The following is an 18,026-nucleotide window of genomic DNA, read 5'->3' on the forward strand; positions in this document are numbered from 1 at the left end:
TACAAAAATACAAATGCACCAGCATATATGCACAACCATGTTTCTAAACCTTAGGATGACTTTTTAATTTAATGAAAAATATTATTTTTCCTATATTTCATGGCACAAAATGTAATAATTAAATCTTTTTAACCCTATTTCAAAAAGAGCAATTTTTAGGATGTTACATCCAGTCCATCATATATTAAGTACTGAGGTGATCTGGCTTTATCTCGCATCAAAAGCTGTAAGATGTGTCATTTGACTTTTGCAGTTTCATGTCTCCTGTTGCCAGGACATCCTTCGCCGTATTGTTAAACGTCATTGGTAAACCAGTGTGCAACTACAGCAGAAGTCAGCTATTGGGCCAATATAATACAAGACAAAATCCACAATATGGTGCATGCTTATACATGCCCTGTTGCCCCCTGTATATTTCGTGAATGGAGTAAGATTGTGAATCCAATTTACTACAGAAATCATAAAACCTGCATTCACATCTATCACTCTATCAGATCTCATATCGACAACATAAATAATCAAACAATTCCATGATCCACAGCACCGTATAAAGACATGTATGAAGGGGTGCCAGCCACTCAGAATGTGACCCCAAGTAAGTCGCTCTTCGCACCATTGTCAAACCATTGTCTGAACAAACTGAAATATTCCCAGCACTAAGATGAAAGCAGATGCTTTTAAGGGATCTTGGGCATATAATCTGTCACTAAACTTTTGTTTCCTCGATCGGTACCTCTATCTTCCCTGTACTGTTTGTTGAAGTGTTGGCCATGCGACCTCCTCATCATTGCTATATCCATTGATAAGAAAATCAGTGCAGTTCCTCTGGCAACCTCGACTGTAAGGATTTCTGAAACGCCCATCAGGCCCTCGAAGATATGTGTAGCGAGATCGATTCGCTACCTCATTAGTTGTCATGTTCCGTGCTATCTGCAATGAATGGGTGAAGCATACACGTTATGAAAATGCACACATTGAAGCGAATATGCCGTGCGGGTATGTGGCCGAACTTCCATTTTGCTACTTCTAGCAAACTGAGTTCAATGAAATTGTGCTGTTCGGTTTCACAATGATAGAAACATACTCTCTAAACAGCCTAGCTACAAATCTTGTGAGGCACAAAATAGAAACTGTATGCTCTTTTGCTATTCCCAATGTCCAAAGTAGCACAGAGCATGAGACCACAATTTGATCATACAGCATAGAGACAAATAGAATGCTGCTCTGATAACCCCGGAGTGTTTGCTCCAAAAAATGCAAATACTAACAAACAGGCGAAAATTTACCTGTACTGCTTGTGCTCCAGTCAGAATAAGAGCTCCAGTTAACAAAAAGACATCCAGAAACATGAACAATACAGCACCAGGATGCTCTGTCACCATGAAATGCATCCACGGTTCTGAAGATGAGAGTATAACGGGCTCTGTCCAAAGTCCTGAGGCATTAAATGTCCTTGACTTGTTAGTACATCTTGAAGCAAAGAAAAAGTACTGTTTAAAGACGTCCTTACTGTGGAATCCAACAGCAGCACCCAGGAAGGATGTAGCTATCCCCATCCAAAGAAACACGAAAAAGTCCCACTTATTTCGCTGCAAGAAAAAATATATATTTAGTAATTCCCTCTGTCCCAGTTTATAAGGCGCACACGTAATAAACAAAACATTGAAGTTTTATTCTTACAGTACAAAATTGATACCGTTAATTTTGAACGACATACTTTCCTACGATCTTAATCATATAGTCATAAACAACGCAATATGGAAAATCTGTCGAAGTCTCAAAGAGCTGCATGCAGAATACAATTGAATACGAACATGTATGTATGGCATCACGATGAGGTTCAAGTTGACAGTCTGAATACTTATTACAGTCAGATTTCATAATGAAAAAAATCCAAGTGCACACATTATTACGTGAATACTAAGCATCCAGCAACTGTGTATTCCCATTAGCGATCCAAAGAACAAAATTAGTATCCAATATTAGTGCCTAGCCAGAACATGTTTCCTAAAACAATTGGAACAGCAGAACAGGCAGTTGAAGTCACAACAATAGAAAATTCGAGATGTGCGAATTAATGTTTATACCTTTCCAACACAGTTTGATATCCATGGGCAGTGATGGTCAAACTGCTCAACACAATGCTTACAAGTTGGACAATGTTTGGAGCGCATAGGTCGAATTATCTGGTAAGTAAGGTTACCCGTTCAGTAAAAATAAACATAGTTGGGGTTTATAGCCAAAACAAGAGCAGGTAACAATGCAAGCACACATACATATGGTTTCATCTTTTGCTTCCGACACAAGTGCCATCTCCACAAGAGATATACTAAAATAATACGAAAGACGAGGGGGAGGGGGGATCACAGAAGTAAGAAACAAGACAAGCACACATACATATGGTTTCATCTTTTGCTTCCGACACAAAGTGCCATCTCCACAAGAGATATACTAAAATAATACGAAAGACGAGGGGGAGGGGGGATCACAGAAGTAAGAATAGTAATGAAGAGTTTTTCCCTAGTACCTTGCAAGTAGGGCATAGCTGAGACCAATTGCCTGTCCAAGTAGAGGAGTTGGTAAGATCAATTTCCATAAGTGGCTCCTGTAAATAAAGCGCTAATTGTCATATTTACCTACTGACAAAAAAAAACTGTGCAAACAACTTTCTATGGTTTGGCAGACCAAATGATGTTTAGTCAGTCTTCAAAATGTTGACTACAGAACTTCAGTTGGTCCCAATGCCAAAAGATAGGTGAAAATAGGCCCATAAACTCCTAGCTTCCATGTACTGTAGTATGATAATATGGTATCAACTACAAACTGAAAGAACATGTTTTATCTGTTCCTTGAAATGACACATAGCAAGATTCTATAAATATTGATCCAAGGCAGTTCCTTCAAGCACATTTGTAGAAACATTGTCTTTGAATAACAGTGGTAGAACATTTTTTTTACCTTCGGATCAGATCGCTTGGAATGTGCCTTGATGTAGCCAGGATTTTTTCTGTCAACAGCAAAAGAACACAAACGTTAAGCATGGAACAGGGACAATATGAGAACAAAATAATCTGCTGATCTTATAAAGTATATGTTCATATGTTGAGATTAAAACTTTAAAATGGAGATTTCCACACTAGCAAGAATGCATCAAATGCATGATCGAATCTCTTCCCATGAGTCTCATACTCTCATCACAAATTCATTTTACCCAACAGTCAGTCATCTTTTTAATGGCTACATACATCAAGGTATTATTACAGCTACTTAATGTACAAAGACTAAAAAAACATATCTAATCAGGAAATAGCCAAAGGTGCACATAAATGGTACGACCAGACGATAAACAAATATGAAACATAAGCTACCTGCTAACTCTGTAGAACATTACTTGAGATGCAAAGAAAAGTGATACAGCAGCCCAAGACCAAAGACCAGCGGTAGCAGTGATCCTAGAAAAATTAGGTGCTGCAGAGATTTTATGATCAGGTCTGATGCAAAACAAAGATCCCTAATTCTGATATAAACAACAAAAACTCTGAAGCAATGCTCACCAAATACAATCGAGTTTAGGAAAAGGATGAGGCAGACGACAAGATAAGCAAACAAGAAAGGGGCGTATCCAATTTTCCTCGATTTTCCAGGGAAGAACTTGTCTTCAAAGCTTACTTTTGTAGCATTAGACTACAAGCAGAGAAATTATTTTGTTAGTGGAGTTGAAAAGGTCAGTACCTAAAACACACACCAAACAAATATTTGGAGAACAAACTTCAAAACAGGGGAGGAAAGAAAATGGATAGAACAGGGGAAAGCATACATCATTGAATACATGCCATTGCAATCATTTACAACAGCACGAACCTAGATATACTGGTGTATGAGCAGATTGAATGGTGGCATGCAGCATAATTTCTCAGGAGGAGAAAGACGTTAATTATTAATAGGAAAATAGAATGCCAGCGGAAACGTACAAGGATATTGGAAAGATGCCGATGACCTTTTTCTGCTGCAAGTTGCACAGGAGTTAAGCCACCACTATCCTTAAGTGTGAGTTCTTCCTTCGTACCAGTATGTACAAGAACTGTGCAAACCTCCAAATTCCCTCTTATAGCAGCCCAGTGTAAAGCGGTACAACCTGCACGGCATCACAAAAAGAGCTTAAATACTATATACCCACCTAGCTGCCTAAGAGAAATAAAATAACAGGGCCACATTCGCAGTCATCCATAATTTTAAGGGAAATTAATTATTCATCCTAATTTTTTCCATAGGGTTGGGAGCATACCACAGACAATTGAAAAAGTAGATGTTTTTAAAAATATTCTGACAAGCACTGAACCTTGCCAAATATGCCATTGTTTTTGTTCATAGAATAAGAAAAATTGTGGGAAAGAAACATATGAAGTAGCCAAAAGATGTAATTAAATACCACAGAAAAGAGGCAGGTACCATTTTTGTCTTGCCTTACTTGATTAGCATCCATAAATAGCAGTAATCTGATTGTATCTGCATTTCCTTTGTAGGCAGCCCTGTGATGTTATAGAATATATAAGGTTACATTACGCCAAACATGGAAATGTAGATAAAAGTATCCAATGAATGGAAGTCTTGACAGAGAAGTCAGGTAGACAGTAAATTAACTGACTCTTCAGGACTGTGGTTACAGTCCTTCAATCGTACAACTGAGTGCACAGCACCATATCATATACATGCACAGCAGTGCAAAGACAATTTCTGAATGAATCATTTACCGTGATTGAGACACAATTTGAACAGAATATACAAAACCATATTAAACTGTATACTGCATTTTTTAGGTGACATTGATACCTAAACAAGGGAAAGCATGCATTCTGAAAGTAAGTATTGTCAATAATCATGTACCAGTGCAGCGCGCTCCTCCCATCATTGTCCAAAGCATCAAAATCTGCACCGTACTTTGAGATAATGTGATGCAAGAATGATGTTTGGCCATACTGAGATGCAACATGGACTGCCTGACATAATAATCAAAGCAGGGAACAGTCAGACAGAAGATTCCGCTTGAACCATATAAATGACTTAGCTGTGATCAGGAACTGAACATATAATCTTTTTCATCAGCATCAGCAATAAAGGAAAGATGAAAGGCTGCTCCAAAGATAAGCTATCCAGCCTAAAAGCAGATTTCCAAATGGTGTGCTGTAAATATGTAAGATATATTTATTATTTTGCTATTCAGTCCATTGTCTTGCCTATCAGCAAACAGCAGAATTAATCTGCAATTGCACCTGTTGCAAATGATTTATTCTAAACAAAATGGCACTAGCACAATGGCTGCTCCTCTGTACCAAATTGCAAGTCGTTTTGGTTTTTCTAGATACATAGCTTTTGTTATGCACTTAGATATTGTCTAGATACATAGTAAAATCTATGTATCCAGAAAAGCCAAAACGACATACAATTGGAATGCGGGGAGTACTTCACTGAGATAATGCTTAGTTTGGAAGTTGGACCAATAGAGTAAGTTCTGTATTTGGAAGTTAAGACTAACAGAGTAAGTTCTGTATTCTTCTACTAGATAGATTTCCTATTGTCATCAATGCTGAAAGCCTGAAACACACTAACCATACAGCTGATTTGGCAAACCAGCTGAGAATTGAGGCAGACCCTACATTTTTTTACTGATTCAAACAAACTTCATAAACCTCTAAAACCACCCCCGCAGACTATCCCAGAAGGCAGTTGGTTTCATGGTACCCTCACCAATCAGGTACTAAACCAATCACAAACATAGGGGCAACAAAATATATAAATTCGAATTGTACATCCAGAAAGACGGGTGCCACATTACCCGGTAGCCATTGGCGTCGGCGGCCTCGACCCTGGCGCCGTGCTCCATCAGCACGTCTGCCACGGAAGTGGACCCACGCACCGCCGCCCAGTGCAGCGCCGTCTGCCTCGCGTGGTCCGTCGCATTCACATCGCCCCCGTGCTGCAGCAAACCGAACAATCCCATCGTCAGCGAAGCTATAAGGTGAGGTGAGCACGAGTCGCAGGAATGGATAAGCGAAGATTCGAAGCCGGCGAGGAAGCAGGATAGCGGTAAGGACGGAGGGGAAGCCGAGTCCGAGCCCGACCTCGATGATGTAGAGCGCGACGTGGGGGTAGTTGTTGAGCGCGGCCCACTGGAGCGCGTGGTAGCCGTTGCCGTCGGGCTCCCTGAGCGCGGCGGCGGCGGCTCCCCCCTGCTCGACGAAGCCGCGGAGCCGCTCCAGGTCCCCGTACGCCGCCGCCGAGTACGCGTCCACCACGGGGTCTGCCGGCGGCTCCCCCGCACCTTCCTGCCGCCGCCGCTCCTCGTCCTCGTCCCGCCTGCCGCCTTCGGACACCACCTCGATCTCCGCCATGGATGGGCCCTGGCGGAGGAAGGTGGGGAGCGGGGGGGCGCTAGGGTTGGAGGCTTGGAGCCGCGGTTCCTTCGAGGCGGCGCGGGTGGGAGAGGGGAGAGGGAGGAGGTGGTGGTGGTCAACGGGGCCGACGACGAGAGGAGGGTGATTTGGGAACAGCGACCGCCGACAGAGGGACGGACAGCCCCCGCGGACCGGAGTGGGTCGGGAACTCGGGGCGGAGGTGGGTGGTGGTCGGAGTAAGAGGAGTGACGCGGTGGCACGTGAGAAGTGGGTGGGAGAGCCGTCGGACGGCTTGGGTGCCCAGGTTCAGGTGGAACGGAACGGAACGGAACGGAGGGGCTCCGTGGGTCATGGCTTGCGTGGACAATGTTTTTCAGCCTGGGCAGTTTTTCACCGGAAACCGAAAACCGAACACCGAACCGAACTGAATAGTCGGTAATTCGGTTTTTTTGGTTCAGTTTCGGTTTTTAGTTCTGTGAAGTTCGGTGTTTCGGTTCGGTTTCGATTTCTATGAACTGCAAACCGAAGTACCGAGAAACCGAAATTGGTGGAGTACTGTAGTTTTTTTTTTCCCTGTTGTTTATCAAAGCTGATGGAGTACCGTGGTTTATTATCAAGAATGAACTGCAAAACTGATGGAGTACTGTGGTTTATTATCAAGAATGAACTGCAAATTTGTAATATTTAATTTGAGCATCGAATCCTGTCCGATGTTTTCTTGCATCGGTTTATTCGGTTTTAACCGAAAAACCGAACTAAAAAACCGAACGTCCAGGCTGAAATGTTTTGGCTTCTCCGAGTTTGCAATGCATCAGACCATGAGACCCTCCGTCAAATTTGACTTTTTTTTTAACAAGTCAAACTTTTTTAAAAAAAAATTGATAAAATATGTTAAAGTACTATTTATGCTATGCAATAAGTATAATTAGACTATTAATAAAATATAGTTTTTCATAAAAATATACCTTGATATATAAATATTGAGATTATTTTCTATAAATCTTGTTATAAACCTAAAAAAATCAAGTCCTGAAAAAACAAGATATGTATTCTTTTAGGATCGAGAAAGTTTGATTCTAACTTTAAAAATGACCAGGAGTTTACTCATTCCAAATTGTAAGTCTATTCCAGCTTTCTGTCGATACGGTGTATATCTGGTGCATAGAAAAAACTATGCGCCTAAAAAGTTAGAATGACTTCGAATTTGAAATGGAGGTAGTACAAATTATGGAGCATAATGTGATTATCTTATCAGTAGATTGAGTCTTTAGGGTTAAGTCTTTCCATGTCAAGCATTTTGGTTTTGGGGATTTATTTCCTCCTCTCCGACGACGACGAGAGGGCATGGTGGAATTGTTTTCTCCATTGCGGTTCCATTGAAGATGAGGGCGACAACTACGATGCCAGCATCGTCACCGGTTTGACGACATGGAGACTTTATTTTCGAACGACGACATCAAGGCAGAGATGGTGTCGCTGCCGTTTAATAATTTTCTCCGGATTCTTCTCTGTTTTATTGTGGTTAGATCTGACCACGATAAAAGACTAGGGAGAACAAGTTCCAGATCAGTCTTCCTCATTCTTCGGTGGTAGAAAAAAGAAGAAGAAAGAAGACACCAGAAAGAAAAAGTTCATCAACTCTGCCTACATGAATGTTGGCCGTTGTTCGTTGGGCACTATTCTTAGGCCTTTTGCCGCAAAGCACTGTACAGGTTTGGTTTTGAGATCTAAAGCTATTCACAGTGTGGGTACAATTTAGATGAAAATCAGTTTCTGGAAAATTTGTGTAATCTAGAGTGCTTTGTAACGTGTTGAAGTACCCAGCTATTATCTAATATAATTCTTTTTTCGTTGAAAAAAAGGATTTATGCATGGATTTTAAATGAAGAATTTGGACACGTGTAAAAAAGATATTATATTATATAAAAAATCGTTTGATCTTATTTATGTTGTTATTATACTCCATCAAGTATATTCCACTTGTCCCTTAACATTGGATCGTTATGGGAGTGTTTGTTTGCCTGGCCCAGTTGAGCCATTGAGTCTAAGGGGTGCAACATGGGCTTTTTGTTTGCCTGGGCTAACCTATGAGCCCGGACAGCATGCCCCTCAAAGCACCCCTGGGCCTGACCATAGAGGAACGAAAAAAAATTTGTTTCTCTAGATCCTGGCTCGTCCGGGCGCAAGGCTGCTCGCGTTGGTAGTTTCTCGTCACCACCCTTCTCTTCACCTTCCGTAGTGGTGCAGCACCCTACCCCGTGCGTCAGCCCACCTCCCCTCCGGAGCATGTGACGAGCTTCCCCTGGCGTGGCGAGCCCTTCCCCGCGCTGCGGCCCACCTTCCCGCTAGCGCGAGCGGATAGCCCTGCCCCCCGCGTCGGCCCACCTCCCCGTCGGTGCGCACGACAAGCTTGCCCTGCATGGCAAGCCATGCCTCTACCTCGGCCATGCCATCCTCCTCGCCTCCGCCATCTCCCTCCTCCGCACGAGATCCAGCGCGGGCGTGTTGCCCTACTCCGGGCGACAGCCCTGCCCCGGCACAGCGGCCCGGCTCCACCTCGGCACGGTGGCCCACCACCACCTCCGCGCGTTGCCCTGCTCTGGTGCAGCGAGGAGGAGGTGGGGGTGCGTGGATCTAGGCCCGCCGCCGCTCACCCTGGCCGGCGAGGCAAGTTGGCCCCAGAGCGGCCGCCTAGCCCTGGCGCGCCAAGGCCGCCTCTCCGCCACCGCGAGCCTCCCGGCGCGACAGTCTCCTCCACCTCCTCCACCTCGGCACGATAGGTGAAAGGTCCTAATGGCTAGAGATGGGGTGAATAGCCTATTAAAAATTTCTACAACAACACTAAGATAAATGATTAGTCAATAAGATGGCGAAGCGAATTTTACACTAGCACTATACTTGGGGTTGCAAGCCACCTACCCAATTCTATTTTCTTTGATCTCAAGTATATCACAACAAAGCTATGTCACTAATATACACCTAGGTGATCAACCTAGTGAGAGTAATACAATTAAATGATACACTATCTAGTCTTAACTACCACTAGCTCTATCTAAGTGAATGTATAATGAAATACAAGAGAGTGGTAGAGAGGTATACCGCCATGGCAAATGTCTAAAGAGTGAATACCAATGAATACCAAGGAGACAATCAAGACACAATGATTTTTCCTCCGAGGTGCACTTGCTTACCGGCAAGCTAGTCCCTGTTGTGGCGATTCACTCACTTGGAGGTTCACGCGCTAATTGGCATCACACGCCAAACCCTCAATAGGGTGCCGCACAACCAACACAAGATGGGGATCACATAAGCCACGAACAATTTACTAGAGTACCTTTTGGCTCTCCGCTGGAGAAAGGTTAAGAACCCCTTACAATCACTACGATCGGAGCTGGAGACAATCATCAACCTCCACTCGACGATCCTCGCTGCTCCAAGCCATCTAGGTGGTGGCAACCACCAAGAGTAACAAGCCAAACCCGTAGTGAAACACGAATACCAAGTGCCTCTAGATGCAAACACTCAAGCAATTCACTTGGATTCTCTCCTAATCTCACAAAGATGATGAATCAAAGATGGAGATGAGTGGGAGGGCTTTGGCTAAGTTCACAAGGTTGCTATGTCAATGCAAATGGCCAAGAGAGTGAGCTAGAACCGGCGAAATGATATTTATAGACACCTCCAAACAATAGAGTCGTTGGCTCAATTATTAGACTCACTGCGAGACAACCGGACGTGTAGGTCGTGTGCACCGGACGCGTCCGGTGTGGTCCGGTGTGAGTCTAGAGAGCTCCCAGAGCCGCTCTAGGCCGACCGGACACGTCCGATCACGCTCCCAGCGTCCGATGAATTATTGCGCTAAAAACCCGAGACTTGCTGGTTCACACCGGACACATCCATTGGGCTATATAACTTTGACCTAACACTGAATAGTAATTCATCAGCGTCCGGTCACTCCACTGAGCTAGAGTCAGGTCACTTTCACTTAGTCGCTCACCTCGGGTCCAAATATCGAACGCGTCCGGTCCTGATTCCGGACGTGTCCGGTCACTTCTGTCTGACTACCCCAAGACTGGATAAAATAACGGACGCGTCCGGTCCCAATTTCGGACGTGTCTGGTCACTCTATGACCAACACAACTAACTCATTTTCAACTCTATCTTCTTTACCCTTGCTTAAATGTGTCAACCACCAAGTGTATCACCTTGTGCACATGTGTTAGCATATTTTCACAAATCTTTTCAAGGGTGTTAGCACTCCACTAGATCTTAAATGCATATGCAATGAGTTAAAGCATCTAGTGGCACTTTGATAACCGTATTTTGATACGAGTTTCACCCCTCTTAATAGTACGGTTATAGATCCTAAATGTGATCATACTCACTAAGTGTCTCGATCACCAAAACAAAAAAAAAACTCTTATCAAGTTTCACATTTGCCTTGAGCTTTTTGTTTTTCTCTTTCTTCTTTTCCAAGTCTAAGCATTTGATCATCACCATGCCATCACCATTATCATGATTTTCACCATTGATTCATCACTTAGAGTAGTGCTACCTATCTCATAATCACTTTGATAAACTAGGTTAGCACTTAGGGTTTCATCAATTTACCAAAACTAAACTAGAGCTTTCAATCTCCTCCTTTGGTAATTGATGACAACCATTTCACAAAGATATGAATTAAAATTTATTTGAATCCATGTTGCTTGCCCAAGCATATTTATCATGTGTAAAAGGATATGGACAAGTTTTATGAATCCTAAATAGTAGCAATTGCTCCCCCTATATATGTGCTAAGAGTTTGGATTGTAGCTTTGAAAGGTCCTAATGGCTAGAGGGGGGTGAATAGCCTAATAAAAATTTCTACAACAACACTTAACCAAATGGTTAGACAATTATGAGGCGAAGCGAGTGTTGCACTAGCCTACTTAAAATGCAAGCCACCTACCACAATTCTAGTTTAGATAGTGTCTATTCACACAATAGCAAAGACACTATCCTATGTTAGTGTGCTCTCAAAGACTAACTAAAGAGCCACACCAACCAAGCAAGCAAGCTCTCACAACTAGCTACACTAAAGAGCTTGTCAACTAGTTTGCGGTAAAGTAAAGAGAGTGGTTAGGATAGTTATACCGCCGTGTAGATGAAGAACCAATCAATCACAAAGATGAATAACAATGAAGACCAATCACCTCGGAATCAATGATGAAGACAATGATTTTTTACCGAGGTTCACTTGCTTGCCGGCAAGCTAGTCCTCGTTGTGGCGATTCACTCACTTGGAGGTTCACGCGCTAATTGGCTTCACACGCCAAACCCTCAATAGGGTGCCGCACAACCAACACAAGATGAGGATCACACAAGCCACGAGCAATCCACTAGAGTACCTTTTGGCGCTCCGCCGGGGAAAGGTCAAGAACCCCTCACAATCACCACGATCGGAGCCGGAGACAATCACCACCTCCGCTCGACGATCCTCGCTGCTCCAAGCCGTCTAGGTGGCGGCAACCACCAAGAGTAACAAGCGAAATCCGCAGCGAAACACGATCACTAAGTACCTCTAGATGCAATCACTCAAGCAATGCACTTGGATCACTCCCAATCTCACTATGATGATGAATCAATGATGTAGATGAGTGGGAGGGCTTTGGCTTAGCTCATAAGGTTGCTATGTTAATGAAAATGGCCAAAGATGTGAGCCACAGCCGGCCATGGGGCTATAAATAGAGCCCCAATCAAATAGAGCCGTTATACCCCTTCACTGGGCAAAACGCGCTCTGACCGGACGCTCCGGTCATACTGACCGGACGCTGGCCCTCAGCGTCCGGTCGCCCGATGGACGCCACGTGTCATCACCTTCAAATGCTGTTCGTCAGATTCCAACGGCTACGAAGCTAACCGGACGCTCCAGTCAAAACTGACCGGACGCTAAAGCCCCAGCGTCCGGTCGTTTCCAGTAAGCTCCCCGAGGCATGTTTTTTCGACCGGACGCGTCCGGTCCACCTTGACCGGACGCAGCCAACGTCCGGTGCTCAACCCTAGCCTACTATGCCGTCTGACAGCTCGACCGGACGTAGCCTTTCAGCGTCCGATCACTGAGTGACCCAGCGTCCGGTCAGTAGACCGACGCCAGCATCATTTCGACCAACTCCATTTCAACTCTAACTTCTTCACCCTTGCCCAAATGTGCCAATCACCAAGAATTTTGCATCCGGCGCAATAGAAAATAGACCTTGTGCACATGTGTTAGCATATTTTCACAAATATTATCAAGGGTGTTAGCACACCACTAGATCCTAAATGCATATGCAATAAGTTAGAGCATCTAGTGGCACTTTGATAACCGCATTCCGATATGAGTTTCACCCCTCTTAATAGTACGGCTATCAAACCTAAATGTGATCACACTCTCTAAGTGTCTTGATCACCAAAACAAAATAGCTCCTATAGTTAATACCTTTGCCTTGAGCTTTTTGTTTTTCTCTTTCTTCTCTTCAAGTGTAAGCCCTTGATCATCTCCATGCTATCACCATTGTCATGTTATGATCTTCATTTGCTTTTCTACTTGAAGTGTGCTACCTATCTCATAATCACTTGATGAACTAGGTTAGCACTTAGGGTTTCATCAATTTACCAAAACCAAACTAGAGCTTTCAAGCTTGCACATATGCTTAGATAGGAAATATAGGAAACAATGTCTACCAAATGATGCTAAGGTATAAGAGATAGACCTTTGAAGTGTGATACCAATCGAAGTGCACCAATATACCATCATTAGCACCATTAGTAACTAGACATACACAAAAACTAGAATACCCCATGAGATCAACATTAGAAGCAAGGGTCTAGTTTCCAAAAAATGAACATAAGTCTAGTTTTCTTAACCTATGCATGCTAGTTTTTCATTTCATCATTCAATCCAATAACTAGAATATACCATGCAAGCATAAATATTAAAATTTAAAACATGTGCCATGCAAGCAAACATATGAAATGCACATTCAAATGCATCCACCAAGTTTATGAGCTTGCTCCCCCTACTTGTGTGCTCAAAATTTTAATTGATCCCTTACTTTGTCATATCTCTCCCCCTATGTCAATTTGTCAATTTCTCCCCCTTTGTTATCTTTTCACTATCTTTGTACACTATTTCTCTCCCTTTGTCATCAATGACCTCAAAGGTTTAATTTTAAATAGGTTGAGATTATCAATGTCAATCAATGGGGCGAGGATCATTTTCCCAAATTTGGTCCAATCTAGATCACTTGCCAAAGATATTTAACTCGGTTTGATCCAAGGACAAGCTTCTTCACACCTTCAAATAAGGGTTATCTTATACCATGTTGAGTTAAACATTTATAGCTCATTTTCTAGATCAAACACTAGGTTTACAAGCCCACAAATATGTCATATGCTACCACTAGACCAAATTAAGTATAGAAGCAATAGTGATACCATACAAACATCAAAATCATTTGATTTTCATGAATGAGCCTATTAAATGTGAAAAATAACTAGATGCACTAAACATGTTGTCGGGTTCATAAACCCGGGGTCCCTCGGGGACCGGCTTCCACGCCAAGGCTCGGCCTAGAAGGACGGCCTTTTCTTCTTCTGGACCGGCCCAAGAGTCTGAACTCAACAGACTGGAGCACTCGCTTTAGGCCCTGCCCACCTTCGGCCCATCTTTCTGACCTGAGCACCTCAGGCTCATGCCAACTCTGAATGGCCTCTCTGATCGGAGCACTGGCTTCAGGCCCCGACCGCCTTCATACGACCTCCGCTTAGAAAGCCTAACCCGAGGACCACCTTCGACCGCAACCCCGTGTCTCCGACCGGGGTTCATAGAAAACCTTGCTCATCGCTATTCTTCGACTGGTGCGCTAGAACCGACTGGGGACCATCAGACCAGGGACGCCTGCTCGAAAAGAACTAGAAGGCGTGCGGAGAAAGGCAAGGCATGGCTCACAAGTCAAAACCACTGTACCAGGGACCATACCCTGCATGAAACAGTGCTCTGCAGCTGCCCTGACATAAAGTATTGTAGGGGGCGCTAGAAACTCCCATATGGTAAGCCCCCCCGCATGTCTCTGGACACCGATTGCGGTATGGGCTCCAGGATTTGCCATACCGGGTGAACATAGCGCGGCACCTCACCTGCCACTAGGCATCCAGAAGTATTTGTAGGTACTGGCATCCATCCTTCCTAAAGAAGATAGCTAAACCACCCGTGCACATCTGACATCCTACAGCGACATCAACAGTACTGGGGGGCTTCAGCCATTATCCAGTTTTCACCACCGTAGGCAGCAAGGCTTAGAAATATCTGTACTCTCTCCCTCTCACCTGTAAAAGTCATCCCCTTCATCTATAAAAGGGGATGCGCTCCCACCAACTAGGAGAGATCGACTTCTTCAAGCTCAGACTCACTAGATCAACATAAACACTCCCAACCGTAGGACCACCCAGTTCTGACCGTGACCCTTCCGGTCGGAGCCGATCGAACCTCTTGTACACCCCTTCTTCCTCCTTCTCGTTTGTCCCCCCACTACAAACTTTGAGCACCTAGGCTCAGGAATAAAGTCACCGACCGACCCCGACTGGATGTAGGGCACGTTTCCTAAACCAGTATAAATCCTATGTCATTGAGTGCTAGGCCACCTCCAATCACAACGTACAACAAAACTACAAATATTTACTAGTTGGTCACTTTTTGCACCGACAGTTGGCGCCGTCCGTGGGGAAGATGTTGTATGTTCAACACTTTTTTGGTAATCGGATGGCCCATTTTTCCGCCACCCCCACCATGGCGGGCTCGGGCGATACGATTCGTTTTGGCTCGCTGGAGTTCCCCGCACCCTCGCCCACCGGGATGCGGGTTCCACACGTCTTCAAGCCACTCCAGGCCTTCCGCTTTGGGAGCATGGACTTTGTCGCCGACTGGCTCGGCGTACTCCACCTTCGTGAGGAGGTTCGCCACCCGGCACCCGTCAAAGGGACGTCCTCCACCGACTCCGGGACATGCGACTTCGATGGCGCAGCATCTGCGCTTCATTCCGAGCAAACTCTCTGCTCAAACCCCGCTGTAAGTAATATGCGTACCACTCGCTCTTTATTTACTATCTCTCACCAGTCACCCGGAGGAAATGTACCGCCTATGCCACAAGCGCCATACGATCGGTTCCCCTATGGCCTTGCGTCCTCCATGGACGCCTACGCTCAGGGGCTCTGAAGGACGCTGGCACCATCCCCCCTCACGTCCAAGTTCATGGGAATGGCGGGCTTTGTTCCTACCATTTCCCACAAACTTCCAGATGATGATGGCGAGAGCGACGGTTCAAGCATCGGTGACGTGGCACCCCGCCACTGTCCGTCATGGGAGTGCGCTATGGCGGACGCTCCATGACAACCGCCGATGGTTGCGGAGTCTGTGCAAACTCACACCCCTTCGGACCTGCATGCGGGAGCCCTCACGTCTACGCAAGCACACGCTAAGGAATTACGACAACGACGATAGAGTCAGCCGCCGCCTGCATCGGTGCCATCGGTACAGCACGTTGTGCCCCACGTTCCTGGCCTGGTGGGTGGCGCCCAGGGTCACGCTCGTCAGGTTCAGCACGACATCATGAGCGAGGGGAACGATGTCCCACAATTCACCCGGGCCAGCCAGAATATCGTGGCTGCAGTAATGCTTCTCTGTGGTGTTCCCGAGCCCATCGACCCTCAGGAGCGGGCAGTCTACCGGAACCTCCGGGTTCTAGTAGAGGCCACCGCCGTCCAACAGGCAGAAAGCTCTGCACCACGACCCCGAACCGCGCCCTCTCTCCCCACCGGAGGGACGGGGACGCGCTAGACGGATCGATCCGTTCGCTCACCGCCACAGCCGACAGGCTCGGCTCGGGGAGCAATAGCCGCGCCACGGTCCAACCAGGCGCCTGCTCCACACCAACCGCACCAGGACGCTCATAACATCGCTGGCAACCGTCGTCGGGCCCAACATGGCAACGACGTCCGCCATACGACAGCAGGCAACACAGACCCTGGCCAAACCATCGAGGGAAGCGGTGAAACATGCGCCAGGCGCGATCGCCGGTCGGATAACCAGAGCCCCAGCCCTAAGGGCCTAGGGCCATGGGCCTTCAGCCGGTGCATCCGGAGAGCACCGTTTCCATAGCATTTTCGGCCCCCCACCAACATCACCAAATACATCGGGGAGACGAACCTAGGCATCTGGCTCAAAGACTTCTGACTCGCCTGTCGAGCCAGAGGGGTGGATGATGACTTTTTCATCATCCAATATCTCCCCATTTGCGTGGGGGAACATGTTCGGGCATGGCTCGAATTCCTTCCACATGACAGCATCCACGACTGGGCAGACCTCAAGAGGGTCTTCGTCGGGAATTTCTAGGGGACGTACGTCCGCTCGGGAAACTCCTGGGACCTTAAGAGCTACTAGCAGGAGCCCAGCGAATCCCTGCGAGATTACATCCGTAGGTTTTCCCAACGTTGTAACTCCCTCCCTGATGTTGTCGACGCAGACGTCATCAGTGCTTTCCTCTCCAGGACAAACTGCAAGTCCCTAATCCACAAGCTTGGTTACCTAAAACCCCGCACCACCTGTGATCTGCTCGATGTCGCCACCAACCATGCCTCTGGCGAGGAGGTGATTGGAGCAGTCTTCAGCAGAGGCCAGGATAAAGGCAAGTCCAAGCGCATGGATCCAGACGAAGGCCCCTCCACTCAGAGGGGCAAAAAGAACAGGAAGGATTCTCGAAGTCGGTGATCTCATGCTACGAAGGACCCAATCGACGAAGGAAAAACACAAGCTCTCTCCACCCTAGGAGGGACCCTATACGGTAACCGAGGTAATCCGACCGGGCACCTACCGACTGGAGGACAACAACGGCAATGTTCTCAACAACACTTGGAACATTGAACAACTACGTCGTTTTTTTCCCTTAGAATCAATCTAAACACCTTCGGTTAAAGCACATGCTCCTGTAAGAGCGCCCCCGCCCGAACACTTTCAACCCAGGTCGCTCGGGGGCTCCATAAATATACAAATATTGAGTACTACCTCTCTATTTTGTTTACTATTGTATGGAGAAATTCCTTCCTACCCTAATGAAGGGGTAGTTCATTCCTTTAAATTTACCTTACATAACTTTGCTTTAGAACATTCTGACTGATCGCACCCCACCTTTTCCTACGGTTACGACCGGCCGAGTCTCGCGGGCCATGCCCCGGGCTCACAAAGTTGCGACCTACGGAACAAACGGGCAGGTGCGAGAAAGAAAGAAATTTAAAATAAAATTATACTAAGGAGAAACTAAGGAACGGAAGGGAACAAGCTTCCCCGAACGAAATAACTCCATCACAGAAAACAAAATACCATTATAGCTGTTAAGCACATGAATGTTTTACACGGGGGCTTCCCCACAAATTTAAAACTGCTATGGCTACTCAACAACTTCACTTGAACGCTAGAAGAAGACCTCCCTGAGTCGATCGATTCACTCAGGATAAGCACCTGAGATATAGGTAGGAAGCAAAGGGGCACCCTATGCGGGCCATGCCGACTCCATCTTGAATGACGAGCACGGGTCCTGGTTGGACATTTCTGACTAAAGCTCT

The 18,026-nt window shown here is 45.7% G+C and overlaps 1 protein-coding gene across 1 annotated transcript; it reads right to left on the minus strand.

The window, feature by feature from the left end:
• Positions 1-320: 320 nt before the first annotated feature.
• LOC136482267 (probable protein S-acyltransferase 23) lies at positions 321-6,639 on the minus strand. Its single transcript, XM_066479491.1, has 13 exons — positions 6,120-6,639; positions 5,834-5,974; positions 4,885-4,997; positions 4,450-4,529; positions 3,972-4,135; positions 3,555-3,684; positions 3,369-3,468; positions 2,959-3,007; positions 2,528-2,605; positions 2,088-2,186; positions 1,511-1,589; positions 1,287-1,435; positions 321-930 (listed from the first exon to the last, which is right to left on the minus strand). Exons 1-13 carry the CDS (start codon positions 6,387-6,389, stop codon positions 736-738), a joined length of 1,647 nt encoding a protein of 548 aa, XP_066335588.1. The 5' UTR covers positions 6,390-6,639; the 3' UTR covers positions 321-735.
• Positions 6,640-18,026: the final 11,387 nt, after the last annotated feature.

Source organism: Miscanthus floridulus, chromosome 9 (genome assembly GCF_019320115.1).
Source record: "Miscanthus floridulus cultivar M001 chromosome 9, ASM1932011v1, whole genome shotgun sequence".
Lineage (NCBI taxonomy): Eukaryota > Viridiplantae > Streptophyta > Magnoliopsida > Poales > Poaceae > Miscanthus > Miscanthus floridulus.